This window comes from Podarcis vaucheri (assembly GCF_965113315.1).
Source record: "Podarcis vaucheri genome assembly, chromosome: 9".
Taxonomy (NCBI): Eukaryota; Metazoa; Chordata; class Lepidosauria; order Squamata; family Lacertidae; genus Podarcis; species Podarcis vaucheri.
In genome coordinates this window covers 16,086,429-16,106,044 of record NC_138767.1, presented here as the reverse complement: position 1 = coordinate 16,106,044, position 19,616 = coordinate 16,086,429, and the positions used below count along the sequence as shown (strand labels likewise).

At 44.5% G+C, this 19,616-nt stretch overlaps 1 protein-coding gene across 8 annotated transcripts in view; it reads right to left on the bottom strand.

The window, feature by feature from the left end:
- Positions 1–19,616, bottom strand: part of AFF1 (ALF transcription elongation factor 1) — a 149,280-nt gene that overhangs the window by 105,792 nt on the left and 23,872 nt on the right. For 6 of the 8 annotated variants that reach the window (XM_082236319.1, XM_082236324.1, XM_082236321.1 and 3 more), the window contains exon 1: positions 13,883–13,926. The exons of the other annotated variants lie outside the window; for them this stretch is intronic. In XM_082236319.1, the coding sequence (XP_082092445.1) occupies positions 13,883–13,911 (29 nt within the window). In that variant the 5' untranslated portion in view covers positions 13,912–13,926. Of the gene's footprint in view, positions 1–13,882; positions 13,927–19,616 lie in introns of those variants that run through there. 8 annotated transcript variants of the gene reach the window in all.

The window sequence follows — 19,616 nt, the reverse complement described above, 5'->3', positions numbered from 1 at the left end:
CCAGCCTGATTAGATTCTATTGCTGCTGTTGAACAGAAACACGGGGAAAATAGAGCAAGTTCAGGATAACATCACACATTCTTAAAGACTCATTTTGTGAGTCACTGGAACTGCACAAACTTCATTGTTACTGGAAATAAGGACATCCTTTCCAGCCTTATGCCCATTACTGAACACAGTTTATCGTCACAGAATTTCTCAATGATTCCAGCAGCACGCATCCTGCAGTTCCACTTTTTCACTCAGCTTCAAAAAAAACCAGGAAAAACAGAGATATAGCTTTTAAGCAGGCTTAGTAACGAGACCTCGAGATTTTCGATATTGTATTTAGAGTTAAAACAATATAGTGCAGTGGTATTAATACAGTGGTACCTCTGGTTAAGAAGTTAATTCATTCTGGAGGTCTTTTCTTAACCTGAAACTGTTCTTAACCTGAGGTACCACTTTAGCTAATGGGGCCTCCTGCTGTCGCCACACCACCACAATTTCTGTTCTCATCCTGAAGCAAAGTTCTTAACCCGAGATACTATTTCTAGGTTAGCAGAGTCTGTAACCTGAAGCATCTGTAACCCAAGGCACCACTGTACTGCCTCCAGGTAGTCCAGGGGAAGGGAGGAAGAGGGAAGACAGGATGAAAGTGCAACGTTGCCTTCCAGCAAGCATGAGACGTCTTTTCAGCCAGCTTTCCTCTCAACTTTGGAGCTGGGAAGCCAGAGTGCAAATCATGCCAGCAGCTGCATGGCCAACCCCCCCCCAAAAAAAAACAACCTCTCCTGCTCTCAAACAGGAAAGGCAGGCAGAGAAAGAGTGGAGACAGTGCTGCCAAAATGCTCTTAGGATCTCCCCCCCCCCCAAGACTCTCACGCCCATGAGATTGTTCTGGTCCACATGCAATTGGCTCCAGAAATGTTCCAGCCCAAGATATCCTCTCACACGACTTCACATTCAAGCAGATTCTAAAGTATCTCAGTCTACGGCGTGACCCAGACATAAAAAAATGTTAACTGTGGTCCGCAGACCGTTTTAGAGCAAGTATCCATTTCACTGCCCTACTTTATGTTCACAGATCAGCATGGCGTGCATCGGGAATCTTGTCCTGACTCAAGTGGTTTCTCAGGTGTGTACATAAAAATGTGGTGGTGGATAGAAGAGGCTCGAAAGAGAACTGTTCTGAACCCCATCCTCTTACAGAAGTTGATGCCATATGAAATAACAATAAAGGATCTTGTGACACACCATAGCACCTTTTAATATTTTGTGGGCTACAGTCCGTACCCCATGAAAGGAGTACAGGCAAGTCTACTTTTGTGCCATTTTTTGTGCTCTTTTGAGGCTGCTTCCCCCCCCCTTTTGCGCCACTTCTGGGTTCACGGCCACACAAACGCGTGCATGCCTTCAACATACACAAATGGGAAGCTGCCTGTACTAAAAGTTGTTAATTCCTTTAAGGTGCCACAAGACCCTTTGTTGCTTTGAGGCAACAGACATAATAACAGGACTACCCACCGCTCTGGAAATCTTATGAAATAAACATTCTGTCTCAAAAATGAGGAACACAGGAAGCCGCTGTGCCAATTCTTCAGAAGTCGTTGTAAACTCAGTGACACGAGGAGAGAGAGTCTACGTCACAGATAAGCCTCTGTTGAGGCCCTGCTGTTATCCAGGTTGAAATAAATAACACCAGAAACATAAGCTGCATTACTTGGAGCGCAACATGATTAACCACAAGCAGAGAGCTCCCACTAGGCAGACCTTTGACGGAAGGCGCACGGAGGACTTCTCAATCATTGCCCAAAGCCCTTCTTGGCTGATTAAGAGCTTATATGCCAGTCACTGCTATTCCAGAGAAGTTATTAGCCCACAAAAGAGTGGTTCTAGCCCACTTGCCCATATGTAGTCACCTTAGTCATTTGTGGTCCCTAAAGGGATGAGCAAATGGGGAGACCACAATTTTATCCAGTTTTCCCCTCTGCTCTCCAGAAGCAGATTCTTAAGCAACCACAGATGAGTACACAGATGTCTATTTATAAGCCTATGTCATGGACTGGCTGGATGCAAAGCAGTGGTGGGAGGTACCAGTTGGGGAACCCCCAGGGGAAGAAGACTTTGCCCTGGGCTTCCGCCCAACCTCCTTGTGGCCTTCCACAGGTCGCTGGATTCAGACTCCCATCCGCCCCAGCCAGTGTAGCCAATGGTCTAAGAATGACGGGGTTTATAGTTCAACATCTGGAGGGCCACAGATTCTCCAGCCCTGCTCCAATTCCCCCACTTACTTCCTGGTTCATGATCAGTGAGAGTTCGTCATTCTGTTTGAACTGGGCAAGCTATGGTTGCTGCAAACCATAGTTTACCTGGAATTCAGAATTAAAACCCACAATTTGAACTGGGTTTCCAATTCTGGGTTTTTTAAATTTTATTTTAACAAACTGCTGTTATATAGCCCAAGTACTTCTCACACTTTTTCTTATTAATTCATTTTCTGTCTGAAGAAAGCACATTGTAAAATAGAAAACCTACAATTAAAATTCAAAGTCATGAGTGTTTTATGTTCTGGCTACTATCTTCTTGGTTTGACCCATTTCATTTAAAAGCAATAATTTCCTTTAAAATAAAATAAAAAAGCAAACACACAAAACAAAACTTCTGGATCGCACACATTAAAATTACAACTGCTTACATGAAATCAAAAGAGGCACAATTATTCCCAAGCAGCTGTGCACTTTATCAAATAACCAGAGAAAGGATCTCTTAAGTCCTGCCAGCTACAAAATAATTAAACCTGCACATCATCCAGAGCATGTATCATTACTGTACTTCTTTGTCATACCAAAACAAACAAATATATATGTTATGTAAACTGGTTCAGCCATGTATTCATCTACAAGTAGTAGCAATTAACCCTGACCCACAGCAAAGTGGAAGGCTGTACCTGCCCACCACTACTATGAAAGAATGATAGATTTCCAGGGCCAGAGAAACACCCTCTAGATCAGGGGTCTGCAACCTTTAAGACAAAAAGAGCCACTTGGAGACTTCCGGGGTGGCGCCATCGGCAATGGTGGACTCCCTCTGAATTGGAGGTACTAGCTCCGCGCGAAACGGGTCTTTTCCGCTATGGCGAAGTGGGGACCCTTTTAAAAATCACAGGCGGATGAAGCTCATTGACCAGAGACAAACGTGTTTGACAGATAGCTAAAAGAAGAGAAACATAGTGATTCCATTGTTTCCTTTCGCACCTTAAAGGAACAAATATTGACAAAATATCTGAAAAAAGGAAACTCTGTTGCTAGACTTGTCTTTAAAAGAAAGATTAAATAGAAGTTTTCCCCCTAGAGGGAGACTGTGAAACTGTAACCAACTCCTGGGAGCTGGCAGCTGTTACAGATTACAATCGTGGTAATAGACATCTGACCTTCAGGACAATGTATTCAGAAGCGGCAAAGGTGTAAAAGAGCCACATGCCGCTCCGGAGCCGCGGGTTGCCGACCCCTGGTCTAGATTATGTTCATAATCTCTCTGTCTGTCTCAGGCAGGGTGCAGCAGTTGAACTTCTAATTCTCTCTGCCCGGGTTTCAGACTCAAACAGGTGAACTATGGTTTATCCATCCTTCAGGCTCACACAATCCTCCCGTTACACACACCCTGGTTTTCTTCTTTTTCTCCAAGTTTGTAGATACCATAATTTGCCTCCAGATCAGAATCCTAAATCCCATTCAAATCATGGTCTGCAATTCTGAGTAGGATGCAAGCAAAGGTTTGTGCAAACCATACTTGTCCAATTTGTACCCTGTGGCAAGCCTTTGGTTTGCTCTAACCGAGAGGAGGAAGGATGGAATAAGTAAGGAAGAGAGGGAGCAATCAAGACTGAAGTCTGTTCATGACAGCCAAACCATGGTTGGACTATTTGATCTGCATTAGCCAATAGCTGAGTAACAGATCATATTGGGAAACTTAATCCCCTCCCCTCAATCCCTGAATTCATAGGTAGGTGAAGTTTAACTAAGATAATTTACACACACACACACACGTTTCCCAAAGGAAGCTATATATAATTTTATCTATATTCTTAAATAAATATAAATGGCTTATCTTAAATATCCTAGTAAATTTATCAAATTCACCAATGCTGGAAACTTTCCATTTTATTATATTCATCCCTACCCCTAAGGTAACTTGAGAAACTGCATTTTACTCATATCCCTAAATATTTATCTTGGCAGCTCCCTAAACCTGAATCCTCCATGTTCACATCAGCTCTATTGTCTGTCTGCTTCCCTCTTGTAATTTTAAAAGCAAAATGTCTGAATGAGCCTCATTCAACTAAACAATGCTGTGTCACTGCTTCCAATTTATTCCAGTTTACAGGATACCCAACACCTTGGTTCAGTGGTCAAATTATTTGCTGCAGTTCTAATGGCTCTTTTGATGCTCTCTGAGCATAGAATAGAATCATAGAGTTGGAAGAGACCACAAGGGCCATCGAGTCCAACCCCCTGCCAAGCAGGAAACACCATCAGAGCACTCCTGACATATGGTTGTCAAGCCTCTGCTTAAAGACCTCCAAAGAAGGAGACTCCACCACACTCCTTGGCAGCAAATTCCACTGTCGAACAGCTCTTACTGTCAGGAAGTTCTTCCTAATGTTTAGGTGGAATCTTCTTTCTTGTAGTTTGGATCCATTGCTCCGTGTCCACTTCTCTGGAGTCCAGTATCCTGACAGCTGACCCCAATAAAAAGCTAAAACTATTAACTTCAAAACACAATGATATGTTATTGTTGCTTATTTGATTTCCCATGCAAATGTCTTAACTTTAAAATCTCTTTTCAAGATACATTTTATTTGTACCTGCTTGTGGTACAACCCTGAGCTGTCATGCTCAGGGGTGGTGAGCTTGCTGCCTTCCAGATGTTTTTGGACTTCAACTCCTTGACCACTGGCCATGATAGCTAGAGCTGGGAGATGAAGTCCAGCAACATCAGCAGGTCCACAGCCTCCTCCATCCCAAATAATACTGAATATAACCAAAGGTTAACACAGCCCAGTGTGCTCTCCATCGCTAAGCAATTGCGATTGCCACCTACTATTGTTCATACACAATAGGGATAGCCAACATGGTGCCTTCAGATGTTGATGGGACTACAGCTCCCATCAGCCCCAGCCAGTACAGCCAATGGTCAAGGATTATGGGAGTCTGGGATAGCTCAGTTGGTAGAGCACGAGGCTCTTAATGTCAGGGTCACGGGTTCCAGCCCCATATTGGGCATGAGGGTCCTACGTTGCAGAGGGTTGGACTAGATGACTCTTGTGGTCCCTTCCAGCTCTACAATTCTATGATCATCTGGGAAGCTACTTGTGGCTCACAACATATGTCCCCCAGGGTTGCATTTGCCTCTGAACATGAAGGCTTCATTCTCAACTTACTATGGCCGAAAGACACAGATGTACAAAACAAAATCTGGACACCGGGTGTTATATCTGTAGAAATAGTTACTATGTGGTGAAGGCCTGGGCTGTGGTGTACAGGATGTTCCCCTGGGACTAAGGTTGGATTACATGACCCCTCTGTATGTCGTACGATTCAACAATTTTATATACGGCTTATTTACAGACCTTTTACATCACAACTGAGCGTTTCTCTTTGGCTGTTATGTTGGAAACCAAGAGCGACAGCAGAGCTCAGAAATATTCAGAGTCCCAAGAATGGACTGTGCTGTCGCCTGTCAAGTTAAACATTAATGTTTTGTTTGCCTGAACGGGAAAAGAAGCTGGACTTAATGCACTCCGTGACCTATTGGTGCTCATGTCTGAAAAAAGACAGCAAAAAGCTCAGTCTAACATATCCAGCAGCATCTTAGATTGGCTAACTATTTCATTAGCAGAACTTCAAGGATCAACTTGCAGAGCCTCCTCATAGAAAGCTTAATAAGTCTAAAGTATATATATATGTTCCAGCATATATATGTTCCAGCAAATCTTAAAGTGCTTGTGAACGATGGTGTGCAAATATATTTATTTGATCTGGCAGTGATATCTGCTGGACCAAAAGCTTAGCCTACGGGTGGGGGGGGGGATCTGCTGCAGTCCTGAGCAGAGGATCCATGGTTTCCCTTCCTTCCCTCATCCGTGGCTCGCTTTGAAACAGCAAAGCGGGAGAAGAGCCGCTGAGTGGGGAGGAGAGAGGGACAGAGAGCCTGCTTGCTTTAAAGGAGCAAAGTGGGAGAGGAGAGGAGCCGCTTACACGAGTGTAAGCGGCTCCTGTCCGGTTGGTTCCTTTAAAGCAAGCAGGCTCTCTGTCCCTCTCTCCTCCCCACTCAGCTCGCTAAATAGCAGCAAAGTTTTTCAGCTCGCTAAGCCGGGGATGAGCGGGGAGGAGGGAGAAAAGCAGAGCCTGCTTGTTTTAAAGGAGCAAAGTGGGAGAGGAGAGGAGCCTTCTCCCCTTATAACCCTCTTCTGCATTATTAGCAGCATCCTTCTCCACCCACCCCACGCGTGCTCCTTCTCCCCTTAAATCCCTCGCCTGCATTATTAGCAGCATCCTTCTCCACACACCCCACGCGTGCTTCTTCTCCCCTTAAATCCCTCTTCTGCATTATTAGCAGCATCCTTCTCCACTCACCCCACACGTTCTTCTTCTCCCCTTAAACCCCTCTTCTGCATTATTAGCAGCATCCTTCTCCACACACCCCACGTGTGCTCCTTGTCCCTTGAGTGCTTTTCCTTCCCTCCCCACTTAAAACGTAGATACAAAGCACGGATCCACATGGATCCTCAGGATTTTTGCACTGGGTCACCCCAAATTCACCATCAGATCACATAGCATGTCCATGGCTACATCTTGCACCAAAAAAAATCACGCACCCACTGTTTGCAGGTGTGCAAAAACGTGGTTACAAAACATGGATCCGCATGGATCCTCAGGATTTTTGCATTGGGCTACTCCAAACTCACTGTCAGATCACATGTCTGTGGCCACAGCATGAACCAAAAATCATACATCCACTGTTTCGTTTAGAATATTTTTTTTTCTTGTTTTCCTCCTCTAAAAACTATGTGCGTGTTATGGTTGGGTGCGTGTTATAGAGCGAAAAATACAGTGGTTTGACAGCTGGGTCTTGCGTGCATTGCTGCCAACTCATAGGGTTAGTGTAAAACAAACAAACAAACAAACAAACAGGCCTAAACCACCACAGACATACAGGACTGCGATTGGCAGGGGAGAGCAGGCTGCTGTGATCTCTGGGCGAGACAGCGGTCTGGGTGCTAGGAGAAAAGTACAGTGGTGCCCCGCAAGACGAATGCCTCGCAAGACGGAAAACTCGCTAGACGAAAGGGTTTTGCGTTTTTTGAGCTGCTTCGCAAGACAAATTTCCCTATGGGCTTGCTTCGCAAGACGAAAAACGAAAACGTCTTGCAAGTTTGTTTCCTTTTTCTTAACACCGTTAATACAGTTGCGACTTGACTTCGAGGAGCAACTCATAGAACGCGGTGTGGTAGCCTTTTTTGAGGTTTTTGAAGACTTTGGTGATTTTTGAAGCTTTTCCAAAACTTCTTTTGCAGCCATTCGGTAAGTTAAACTTTTAAAACTATTTTGGGGGTTTTTGGATTTTGGGTTGGGGTGTTTGGAATTCAAGGACTTGGTGTTGGGGAGGGGTTTACAAAAATCTGGAAGCTTGTGTGGTTTTTTTCTGCATTTTTATGATTTTCTGTGACCATTGGGCCACTCTGCTGTTTTTTTTTTTAAAAAAAATCTGGATTTGAATTTCTGTGTGGTGGGTGGCTGGGGGAACAGTTGAGGAGGGGTTTGCAAGAATCTGGAAGCTTGTGTGGTTTTTTTCTGCATTTTTATGATTTTCTGTGACCATTGGGCCACTCGGCTGTTTTTTTAAAAAAAATTCTGGATTTGAATTTCTGTGTGGTGGGTGGCTAGGGGAACAGTTGAGGAGGGGGTTCTTCAGAAAGAAGCAAAGAGTGGAAGAGGAACCTTCTTCGAGTTGTCCCCCAGAGTCTTAGAAAATGTACTGTACACTTTGTTGATTTTTAAATGTTTTTCTGTCATGTTTAGAAACTTAATTTATTGTTCTTTCAATTTTTGAAATGCTCTTTACAGTATGTGTGACTTTAAAGAGCACTTAATAAACTCTTGTTGTACCAAATTTGGCTTTGTTTGTACTTTTTTCGACCATAGGAACGCGTTAATTGAATTTCAATGCATTCCTATGGGATTTCGTGCTTCGCAAGACGAAAAATTCGCTAGACGAAAAAACTCGCGGAACGAATTAATTTCGTCTTGCGAGGCACCACTGTAAGTTTCTTTAACCCCAGGGCAGGTCAAGGAATCTGGTGGCCATCTCTGAGTCCCCATTAAAGTGTTTTCCTGAGAGCCCCAAAATACCCTCCTGTGTGAGAGCTACAGGCACAAAGGGGGGGGGGGTCACAGTAGCAATACTGGATAGTATGCAACACAACTGGCCTACACTGCAAGGCAGCCATGCAAGGAAACATGTCAGCAGGCTATCTCACAGCCTTCCCCTTTCTCTTACAGTCAACTGAAAGGTTGACCTAAGATTCTGAGCTCAAACCGGGAGGGCAGATCACGCTATGAAGACCTGCCTACATGCTACACCGCGAGTACTTACAGTTTTTCAGGTGCACTAACCTTTGCAAAACAGGGTGCTTCATTGCAAGATTGCACATAAACACACCCTCAACAGAACCTGTGTGTTTAGCTTTTGAAGACTTTCACAATCCACTGCCTGCGCTCCTCAGCATATTGCAAGGTTGGCTCCGCCTAAGGACGCTATCCTCATCTGCACTGGGTTTTTTCCCTTAAACACACATACATACACTTTCAAATACCTTATTAGTTGTGAGGACTCCAAAGCTCAAGCTGCGCTTGCCAAATGTCTCTTCGAAACACTCTGAATTAAGCCTGCAATCCTATTATTAGCAGAATTACCTGCAATCCTGAGGACACCGTCTATGAAGTTAAGCCTCATTAAATTTGACATGACTTGCTTCCAAGTAAACATGCGGTGAGATCAAGCTGCAAGTACTATAGCAGCAAGTCGAATATTAGCTCCAAACAAACTAGCCAATACCTTTGGGCATGGCCTGAAGGCAACAGGGTACTGTAGTTAAACTTGCTGAAATTCAGCAGAGCTTGGTCTGGTCAATGTCTATCGGATGGGAGACCATTAGGAAACCCTGTCTTGAGTAACACAATGGAAGGAAGATGGGTTATGAATGACATAGCTTGTTGCTGGCATCCATCTGTCTCAAGAGACAATGGTGTGCATTAGCAGCACTGAAGTGACTTCCCTGGGGCGCAAGAATGGGCAGTGTGTATTGAGGGCCTAGAGGGGTCCAGGCAACAGGACCCGTCTCCTCTCAGTCTCACTGATGTGGTCCAAGGGAAAGCAGAGCAATACGTTTGCCACCAGATTGGTTGCAAGAGTTGCCAGGAGGAGGCGTACAAGATGCCATCCAATTGTCTTAGGATTTGTGTAAGGTTTGCTCCTTAGTTTTTTCTTCTTCTGAAGATATCCCACAAGGCAGTGGAAGTCTGGGACCTGAGTTTCCTTCTCCTGGATGGGCTACCTTCCCAGGTCGATGAGCCCCATCTGCATCAACGTAATCAGTTGTTGTTTAGTCGTTTAGTCGTGTCCGACTCTTCGTGACCCCCTGGACCAGAGCACGCCAGGCACTCCTGTCTTCCACTGCCTCCCGCAGTTTGGTCAAACTTATGCTGGTAGCTTCGAGAACACTGTCCAACCATCTCGTCCTCTGTCGTCCCCTTCTCCTTGTGCCCTCAATCTTTCCCAGCATCAGGGTCTTTTCCAGGGAGTCTTCTCTTCTCATGAGGTGGCCAAAGTATTGGAGCCTCAGCTTCAGGATCTGTGCTTCCAGTGAGCACTCAGGGCTGATTTCCTTAAGGATGGAGTGGTTTGATCATGTAAATGTATGCCCTGCTGGTCTTGAAGCAGATCCTGTCACAAATAAATCAGTCCAGGATTTCTCCTCTCTTGTTCCCTAACTGCACTGAATGATGGGGACACCATTATCAACAAGAGCTAAAAAGATGACTTAGTATCATGAAATTCTATTCTCCTTTATCAACTCCCATAACACCTTTTCATGGCCAAAGTGCTCAGCAATCCTTCTGCTGTAATCTTTTAGTAATAAGCCTCTTGCATTATCACCTGGAGCTGAACTGTGTATATGGGTGCTAAGAGGAAGAGAAAGGACTTTAGCTAATGCTCTTTTCTTACCATGATTAATGCTTTCAACACTCCCTTAGAGGTGAGCCTGTGGAAAGTCTTTAGAACTAGGAACAAAGAGGATCTAGCAACCATAATAGGAATACAGAAAGATGCTACGTGCCAACTCAGAATCCTAATCCATTTGGCTCAATTTTGGGAATATGGTTGGAATTGTTGTAAATTATTGGCTCCGATTGCTTGAACTGATTGCTTGAACTGAAGCTTCCCTGTGCTCTCAGATACATACGCAAAGGTTGGAAGTCAAATTCATTAATACAGATACACTAATGAGATTCCTTCTCCAATTAAGACATGCACTAATAGAGAGCTCCAATAACTGCGTGGGATTGGGCCATAATTTATATTCAAGGATTTGTCCATGCTTCTCCTCGTCCTGCTGTTTTCCCCTAGTGAAAACTGCTCTTTGGCGCTCTATTGGAGGAAACAGCAATTCATGTTTGCTCCGATTTAGCACTAGAGAGTGGGTTTTCCATGGGAAAAGGAATGGGGCAAGGGGAAAACCGATTGGACCCATGCCCAGAAAGCAGAAGTGAATCCTTACTTCCCATTCTACTCCAAAGGCTTAGAAGCAAGCTAGGGAAAATTGTGGGAGCTTCAAGGCATACATCCTGCAAGATGAAAACAGGGACATTTTTGTACTTGCGGCATCCTGGTTCTCGCAACCAAAGTCTTATAGTCAACTGTCCCAATAAGCAGTTTTAGGAATTGAGAAACATTTTGTGTTGGTGTATGTCTGAGGTTTCTTCCTTTCTCTTTATTTCCGGCTGGCTCCTTCCCTTTCTTTCCTTGTAAGCCGTCCATAGCCATTCTGTTTAAAATATTATGCAGCCTGATCATATAAATGCTTGCTCAGAGGGAAGTGTGCATAGAACCACAGTCTTCGGTAAAAGAGGAGGTTTTGCCGCACCTCCTCCTTCCCACAGTGAGTAAACATAGCCATAATCTTAAACCACCTACTCTGGAATTAATCCCACTGAACTCTGCGTTCTTCCTTCACCCCACAAATAATTAAAAAAAAACCAGGAACAGTTTTTTACCTGAAAACAGGAACTGTTCCAAAGCTTGACATTTTGATCACAGAACCACACTAAGCACACACAGCGGCTTTGTACAGCAAAAGAGGGTTTCAAAGCTGACCCACAGATAATCCGACCTGTTTTCCACTTTACACCAGAGGAAGGCTAGGGAGGGGTGCAGGCTGGACAGAAGCAGAGACCGCTGTTTTCCTGAACTGCAAGGAAACCCCTTGGAAAGCAAATACATAGAGACACAGCTACGGGCGTGAAGCAAGGCTGCTGGTGGCAACGACAGGGAAGAGGAGAGGACAGAGGCTTAACACACAAAATGCTTGCACTCAAAATAGCACGTTGCAAAAGGAAGCTTTGCGCTCTGAAAGGCTCCAGTCAGCTAAAGGAGCTGCTACTGTAAACTCTATTCTGCAAAGGGACACAGGGGAGGTCACAACTGATTGTGATCTGATCAAGCCTATTATCTAAATTTAGCCTGATAAGTCTCTTCATTCATTCTCAAAGTCGCACCATTATTCACTGGGTCTGCAGATGTTTTAACTTGGGACATTTTTACGCATGCGCACACACATACAGTATTTATATAGGAGTTCAGTACAATAAAAAAACTTTCCAAGCGTTAACTTGCAATCATCAGACAACATCTGGCACCCATTTTACAGATGTAGAAGGGACGCAGAGAGCTTGCCTGAGCCTCTGATGCACCAAATTCAACGGTACTTACATCCTGGTAAGTATGTTTAGGATTTCAATCTTGGGGGAAAGCTAAGCATTCAGTAAATCACAGTCAGTGTGGTATAATGGTTAGATTGCCAGAATAGGAGGTGAGATAGACAAGAAGAAGAGTTTGGATTTGATATCCCGCCTTTCACTCCCTTTAAGGATTCTCAAAGCGGCTCACATTCTCCTTTCCCTTCCTCCCCCACAACGGACACTCTGTGAGGTGAGTGGGGCTGAGAGACTTCAAAGAAGTGCAACTAGCCCAAGGTCACCCAGCAGCTGCATGTGGAGGAGCGGAGACGCGAACCTGGTTCCCCAGATTACGAGACTACCGCTCTTAACCACTACACCACACTAGCTCTCAAGGGTTCGAATCAGCCATATGAAGGTCACTGGACAACCTTGCAATGCACATATAAAACTACAATTCCCCTTTATTTTATCTGCACAACATGGCTCTTCCACAGCTCCATGGGAAACACAGCACCCCAAGATATAACGCTGCTGGAGGGGTGCTCAGAAGAGCATCGTTCCAGTCCGAGAATGTCTCCGAAACATTACCATGCAATACAGCTTCCCATTGCAACTGCTGGCATGCCCTCTGCTTGAGCAAACCCTCAAGGAGGGACGTAAGCCAAATCTCTACAGAGAAATGCCAGCATTGAATTGTGCACCTTCGGCCCATCTCCGACACTGAAATCAGAATTCTTCACCGCCAGCCATCATTCAGGTAGAGAGCAAAGCCAGCTCGCAATAGAGGCAGTGTGCTGTAACACATCATCATGCAGCAGTACTCTGCTGCAGAGAATGTCATGGTAATTGAAGACTCTTCCCCCATCCTGCAAGCCTAAATGAGGGCTATACATTAACGGCACTCCTAAGTACTACTTCACTCGCCTCCCTTTTGGAGAATATATTTTACAGGTAATAATGAGAGTCTACCGTAGGGCCATTAGCTAGCTGGATTCAATCAGAAAGCATGGGGAGGAGGGGGGAAGGAGCCATCTGCATTCATTAAAATCCATGCTTCCCTCTTCTTTATGTCAGAGTCTTGCATTCATCCAGGCAGGTGTTTTTCTCCCTGTTTTACCAGCTCTGAAAAATAATCTCCATATCCGAACAATAGAAGGAAGGAAACCGTCCAAAAGCCGGGAGCTGAAAGCATTCTGAAGAGGGAGCTTGAAGCTCTTTATGCAGTAAATCTTGTTTTCCTGCATACTAACTCTTCTATCCGCAATGCTCAGAAAGGGCAATAAAACAGCTACCCACAATTCTATTCCCACTTTACAGATGGGAAGGTAAAGTTCGGAAATGCCAATTGATTTCTTAAACATTGAATGAAAGCATTGAAGCTGGGAGTCGCTAGTGGGTTTTTTTTTAAAAAAAAAATCAATATTAAATGAGCAAAGGTTTTGTGCACCTGGAATCCCCCAGGTCTGAGGACCAGTTCCTGCACTAGTAGCAAGATCTCACCGACATGGTGGAAATTAGCCACAAACTAGCAGAGAGTGGAAGGTTTTGCTATAACACAGAGAGGCAGTAGGTCCAACTGGTAATAGCAACTACTGTTTAGTTGGGAATCTAACAAACACACATCTGATTATACAAGCCTCTTGCAATACTCAAGAATATGTATATATAATTTACTTACAATATTTCTAATCTACCCTTCACTCAAAGTGTCCCCAAGGTGGAAACCCATAAACTTCAAAATCAAATGTAACAATTAACAAGCAAAACAAATAAACAGACAAAAACTTAGAAGGCAACAGCATCAAATCAAACACAGGAAACCTCCAATATTACCTCCCTCCTCCCCAAAGATCTGGATTATAAAGCGAGTCTTCACCTACCTTAACACAGAAGGTTGTTCCAAAGGCATCAACCCACGTAGAGAAAAACTATGTTATTATCCTACCACTACCGAATAACAAAAAGTTAAGAAGTCATTTGTCTTGAAGACCACATGCCAAGGGTAGATAGAACCTGTGGCCCTCTAGATTATGAATACAGCTCCCATCTGCTCCAGCCAGTGTGTTGGATGGTCAGGGATGATGAAGCCGATGGTCAGTGGTTCAACAGTCTCTGACCAAGTTTCCCCCATTCCTCAACATAACCATTTCCCCCCAAGGCTTTTGCCACTGGGTGCTATCTAAAAGATAAACCTGATTATCACACAAAGAAGGTCACACAACACCTTTATCTTTCCTGCTCATGACTCACTCACCCCCTCCCCACCAATACCTGCAGCAAAGCACAAAACCTGTAAAAGCAGAGCTGCAGAGGAATGTTGGAAGTTATCTGGAATAAATTTTAACTCAATTTATGTGGAGAAGTGGGGAGGCCCAATATGAACCCCTGTACATTTTCCCAGAGTCCTCTGCAACACAGACTACGGAATGAAGAAGTCAGGAAAACACCCATCTAGATCCAACTCTGTGTTCCTATGATTATAGTGTCACTGCAGTAATCTAAAAGTAATACCAGAATGCATTAACCTACTGTTCTCCCATCCACCTACCCACCGCAGCCTCCCCCGTGAGGCCTGCAGCTTTTGTGTAATAATTTAGCCAATGTATTATGTCCCAAGGCTCAGGGGCAGTGCAGGAGATTTGGGGGTGGGGTGGAGAAGCATACTGGTGCAAGCCAGCTAAGTGACGCACTCTCTAAGCAGTCCAGCACCCACAGCAAAAACCAGTTCAGCAGCTTGTCCTCACCTGAAGACAGCAGCCTAATAAAACAAAACCTCAACGAAACTTTAAACGGAGCGCACAGGTTAATACGTAAAGCACAGTTCAAACGCTGTAAGCCCTGGTGTTACTGAAAGCGGCCATTTCTAATCCTTTGCAGCTAGAGCTACCTTGACTTCTTCAAGATAATAAGGGCCATCCATTTCGGTCGTATACACACCGTTACATTAAAAGCACATGACTTCTCCCAAATAATCCTGGGAACTGTAGTTAGTTGTGGGTGCTGAGAATTGTGGGTGTTCTACAGTTTCCGGGGTTCTTTGGGGGGGTGTCATGTGCTTTGAATGTATTGTATGTACCACAGCCTTAGTTTTCAACACCCTGTTGGACGAGCACTTTTTGGTGATTGTAGCATTCATACAGATTTTGTCCACATGGTTGGGGGAAATCCCAGATTCCTGAGAAATTAAGACACTTGATGCGAGAAAATAAAATATGTTTGTGTAGGCCTGTTTGTCTGGATAAAGAGAAGCAGATTCACGTTGTGCAAGGAAAGTGCAAAAAAGATAAATAAATGAGGAAGAAAGGTTTCTCTTCCCCCACGCCCCAGACTTTCACATTTCAAATTGTGAACACAAACTAATCAAATTCTGCTATGTGAAGAACTGAAATTAAGCAAAATATTTCAAAATGTAATTGTTAGTTCGATATATTTTCCCAGGAAGGATTTGGGGAAAGGAAAACAAACAAAAAAAAGGACACTCAGAGAGAAAACTACTGTTGTATGTGGTCCTCAAGTATATACTGCACAAACCCAGAAATTAGTATACATGGAAAGCATGTATCAAGTCTCTAGACCTCAATATTGTGAAAATAAAAGTTTAAAAACATATGCAATGCCTCCTGACATCTCAAGAACAGGGGTAGGGGCCGGGTTCCTGGTTATCAGGAGCTGGGAAATCTGCCTGTCCAGGGATGGTTTTAAGAAGGTCACAAAATGCAAACATGACAAGGAGAGGGAGAAAACAACACTGAGTGGGAAGGAGCCGGGGAGGCAACACCATCAAGGAGACATTTCCTGTTATCAGGGGCTGGGAAATTTGCTTAAAACTGGCTAGTTTACAAAGGTCACTAAAGTTGTAACCCTATGCAATGAATGCAGCAACACTTTCTCTGATTGTATACAGGACTACAATGGAATTTCAGCTTTTCTTCTTGCAAAAAATGTTGCCAGATACATGTGTGTGTATATCCCCTGCCTTTCAATGGCTATTTCACAGTCCCACATTTTAAATTTAAACAAAAAAAAGTAAATGCAATATGCAAAGCCCTGGAAACAGAGGCAATAGGAGAGGGCTCAAGACACTTTATAGAGTTCTGAATTTACCTCCCAACCATTTCCAACTGAACCTAAAAATCTGGCTTCTAAAACCTCTCAGCTATTCTCAACCTCTTTTTCTTCCCTGTTCTTACTTGCTGTATGGATTCGAGTAAGATTCCCCAAGTGTGGGTGGATGCCCTGAACAGCGGATTCTCTGCTTGTACAGCAGTCACACACAAAATGAAGCTAAGTGCAATATATATACAGAGTTCTACTTTAGAAACCACCTGGAGACCCTGTCAGTTTTTTGTAGCTGCAGTTTGAAGCCTACCCAGGCTAAGGTCCCCTATATACTGCAACATGCTCGAAATTAGCCAGGCGCCAAGCGCCTTTTGCAACCAAATAAAGATACTTGGGTACCATGATGGCGCCTGATAACTCCACCATCTGACGATCGTTGGATCTGAACTGTTTTCACACACTTATACCCCATCCTGTAGAATTATATCAGTTATATTTTATCTCCACAATCAGAATGAATTTCTAGAGGTGGTACCTCGGGTTACAGATGCTTCAGGTTGCGCACCGCGGCGAACCCGGAAGTACCAGAACGGGTTACTTCCAGGTTTCGGCGCTTTGCACATGCGCAGAAGCGCTGAATCGAAACCCGCGCATGCACAGGCACGGCACGGCGGGTTGCGAATGTGCCTCCCGCACGGATCACATTCGCAACCCGAGGTTCCACTGTATAGTGGTACCTCAGGTTACATACGCTTCAGGTTACAGACGCTTCAGGTTACAGATTCTGCTAACCCAGAAATAGTACCTCAGGTTAAGAACTTTGCTTCAGGATGAGAACAGAAATCATGCTCTGGTGGCGCGGCAGCAGCAGGAGGCCCCATTAGCTAAAGTGGTGCTCCAGGTTAAGAACGGACCTCCAGAACAAATCAAGTACTTAACCAGAGGTACCACTGTACTAAGCTTTGGAGAAAACAGCCAGAGGCTTATGAAACGAACCTGTGGAAATCGTCCTACGATGTCAGTAATAACCTTTAGAAGCAGCCTGGAATAATTATTCCCAATATACAGAGAATAAACTGACCATATACACCAGTGTTTCCCAAACTTGGGTCTCCATCTGTTTTTGGACTACAACTCCCATCACCCCTAGCTAGCAGGACCGGTGGTCAGGGATGATGGGAATTGTAGTCCAAGTTTGGGAAAGCCTGATATAGGCTGTGTGGGATGAAGCACAGCCACTCAGTTGACAGCTTCAATGATCCCTTTAATAGAGAGTCACACATGAGCTACTTTGGGACACATAAATGGCTGTAGTTAAACAGCTGCATTAGGTACACAACACCTCTAGGCAAAAAAGAAAAGAAAAGCAGTAACTCCTACATAATTGCATGCGATGGGTGAAAGAAATCTAGTGGGGGGGGGACAATTCCGTGGTAAAAATAGCTGAAACAAAAGTGTAATTCGGGGATGGGACACCTCCAGCCTACAGACCAAATGTAGACCTCCAGAACTGTTCCCCACCCCCCACAATTTGGCATGCAAGGCAGTTTTCCTGAAATCGTGCCCACCTGCCCCAATGTCCTGGCCATGGGAACTGGCTGACACAACCAAATCTGGTGGAAAACGGAATGCTTCTACATCAGCCGATGTTCGGGGAGTTCAATCCTGCTTGGGCAGTATGTGTGTGCGCGCGTCCCCAACTCTAGTGGGCCCACTTTGACAGGTGGGTGGGACAACCCACCTGCCAATCAATAGGACATCAATAGGACATGTTCCATTAAAAGAAGAAGTAGTAGTAGAAGACAGATTCAGCTGTGGGGAAAACTTGTCATGCACTACAAATAATTTCCCAACATTTGCGTCAGGTTAGCGTTTAATTTAAAATCTGCATCGATAAATGACATGATTCATGCAATTTTCAATATGAGAGTTTCAGCCTTTTTAAAAAAAAAAAAAAGGATGCCTTGGAGGTGGACAGTGATCGATGTTCCCAAATTGCACTTTCACATATGAAAATATTTCACTGCTCAAGACTACACAATGACAAAAAGAGCTGAGGACTAAGCTCATGGGTGGCATTTTACTTTGGAAAAATCACTCCCTTCAAGTTGCAAACTGTGACCCTCTCCCCTTCACCAGGGTCACTTTAAATATCAAGTTTTCCATTTTAATTTAATGCTTAATATTTTGGGGTTGCTGCACACTGTTATTTGATTCCAGGTTTCTAAGACTTCTGGACACTATGATTAATTTTACTGAAGTAAGATTGTGGGAAGGAGAGGGAGAAACTAGAATCCAATTCAGTATGTGAACACTGCAGGCTGTATCAAAGCACTGAGATAGCATGCTGATATTTGCAGCCCAAATGCCTAGAATTTGCTTCCTTACGCCTGAATCAAAACAAAAACAGAAGCTGAGCAATCTAACCAAAGAAGTTAGTCAGAATTCTCCCATTTCCATGTTCCACTCCTGCACCATAACTGAAGTCTGGCTTGCAAAGAGCAATTTTGTCTGCTTGCAACCAGGGAGAGAGCTTCTGTGAAATGGAAGGCATAATGAGGCAGTTCCACTCCAGTTGCATTTTCAAAAGCATGCTTTAAAAAAAAAAAAAAGAATTCTCCTAAGCATAAAACTAGCACACTATGGAGAAACCTCTCTCTGAAGAAACGCCATGCTGCATCTGTAGCAGCACAACCAGACGCCTTCATCTGCCCCAGCTGCAACAAAACATGTCTCTCCCTGTCTCCCATATCAGACTCTACAGCCACAGCAGGCGCTGCAACCTTCCAACAGTTTGACTTTACCCCCCAAAGGCGCACTCTTCCATAGTCTCCAGAGACAGATGGATGCCGACAACGATTTTTTAACGGAGAAACCCGAGAGGTAAACTTGGGTCAGGGTTGGTGCCAGGCTTGAGCAAGCTCTTAGGCAAAAGTGCTGCCTTTGGGGGGTCGCTCACAGTGTTTTCACCACAGAATGATGTCACTTTGGGGGGGGCCTGGCACCAGCAAACCCACAAAGCTACTATGTTAGTCCCTGTAACTGCTTACTCTGCCAATGTCAGGCATCACATGATCGGAAATGGAGGCCACATGGCACGAACAAAACTAGCTTTCTACTTGCAGGGCATTGTTGTTTTTTAACTTAAGTTAATATTTTGGAGGACGCGGGTGGCGCTGTGGGTTAAACCACAGAGCCTAGGACTTGCTGATCAGATGGTCGGCAGTTCGAATCCCCGCGATGGGGTGAGCTCCCGTTGTTCGGTCCCTGCTCCTGCCAACCTAGCAGTTCGAAAGCATGCCAGTGCAAGTAGATAAATAGGTACCGCTCCGGCGGGAAGGTAAACGGCGTTTCCGTGTGCTGCTCTGGTTCGCCAGAAGTGGCTTAGTCATGCTGGCCACATGACCTGGAAGCTGTACGCCGGCTCCCTCGGCTAATAAAGCGAGATGAGCGCCACAACCCCAGAGTCGGCCACGACTGGACCTAATGGTCAGGGGTCCCTTTACCTTTAATATTTTGGCGTGGTGCAATTTGTACTTTTTCTTTTGCTGTATA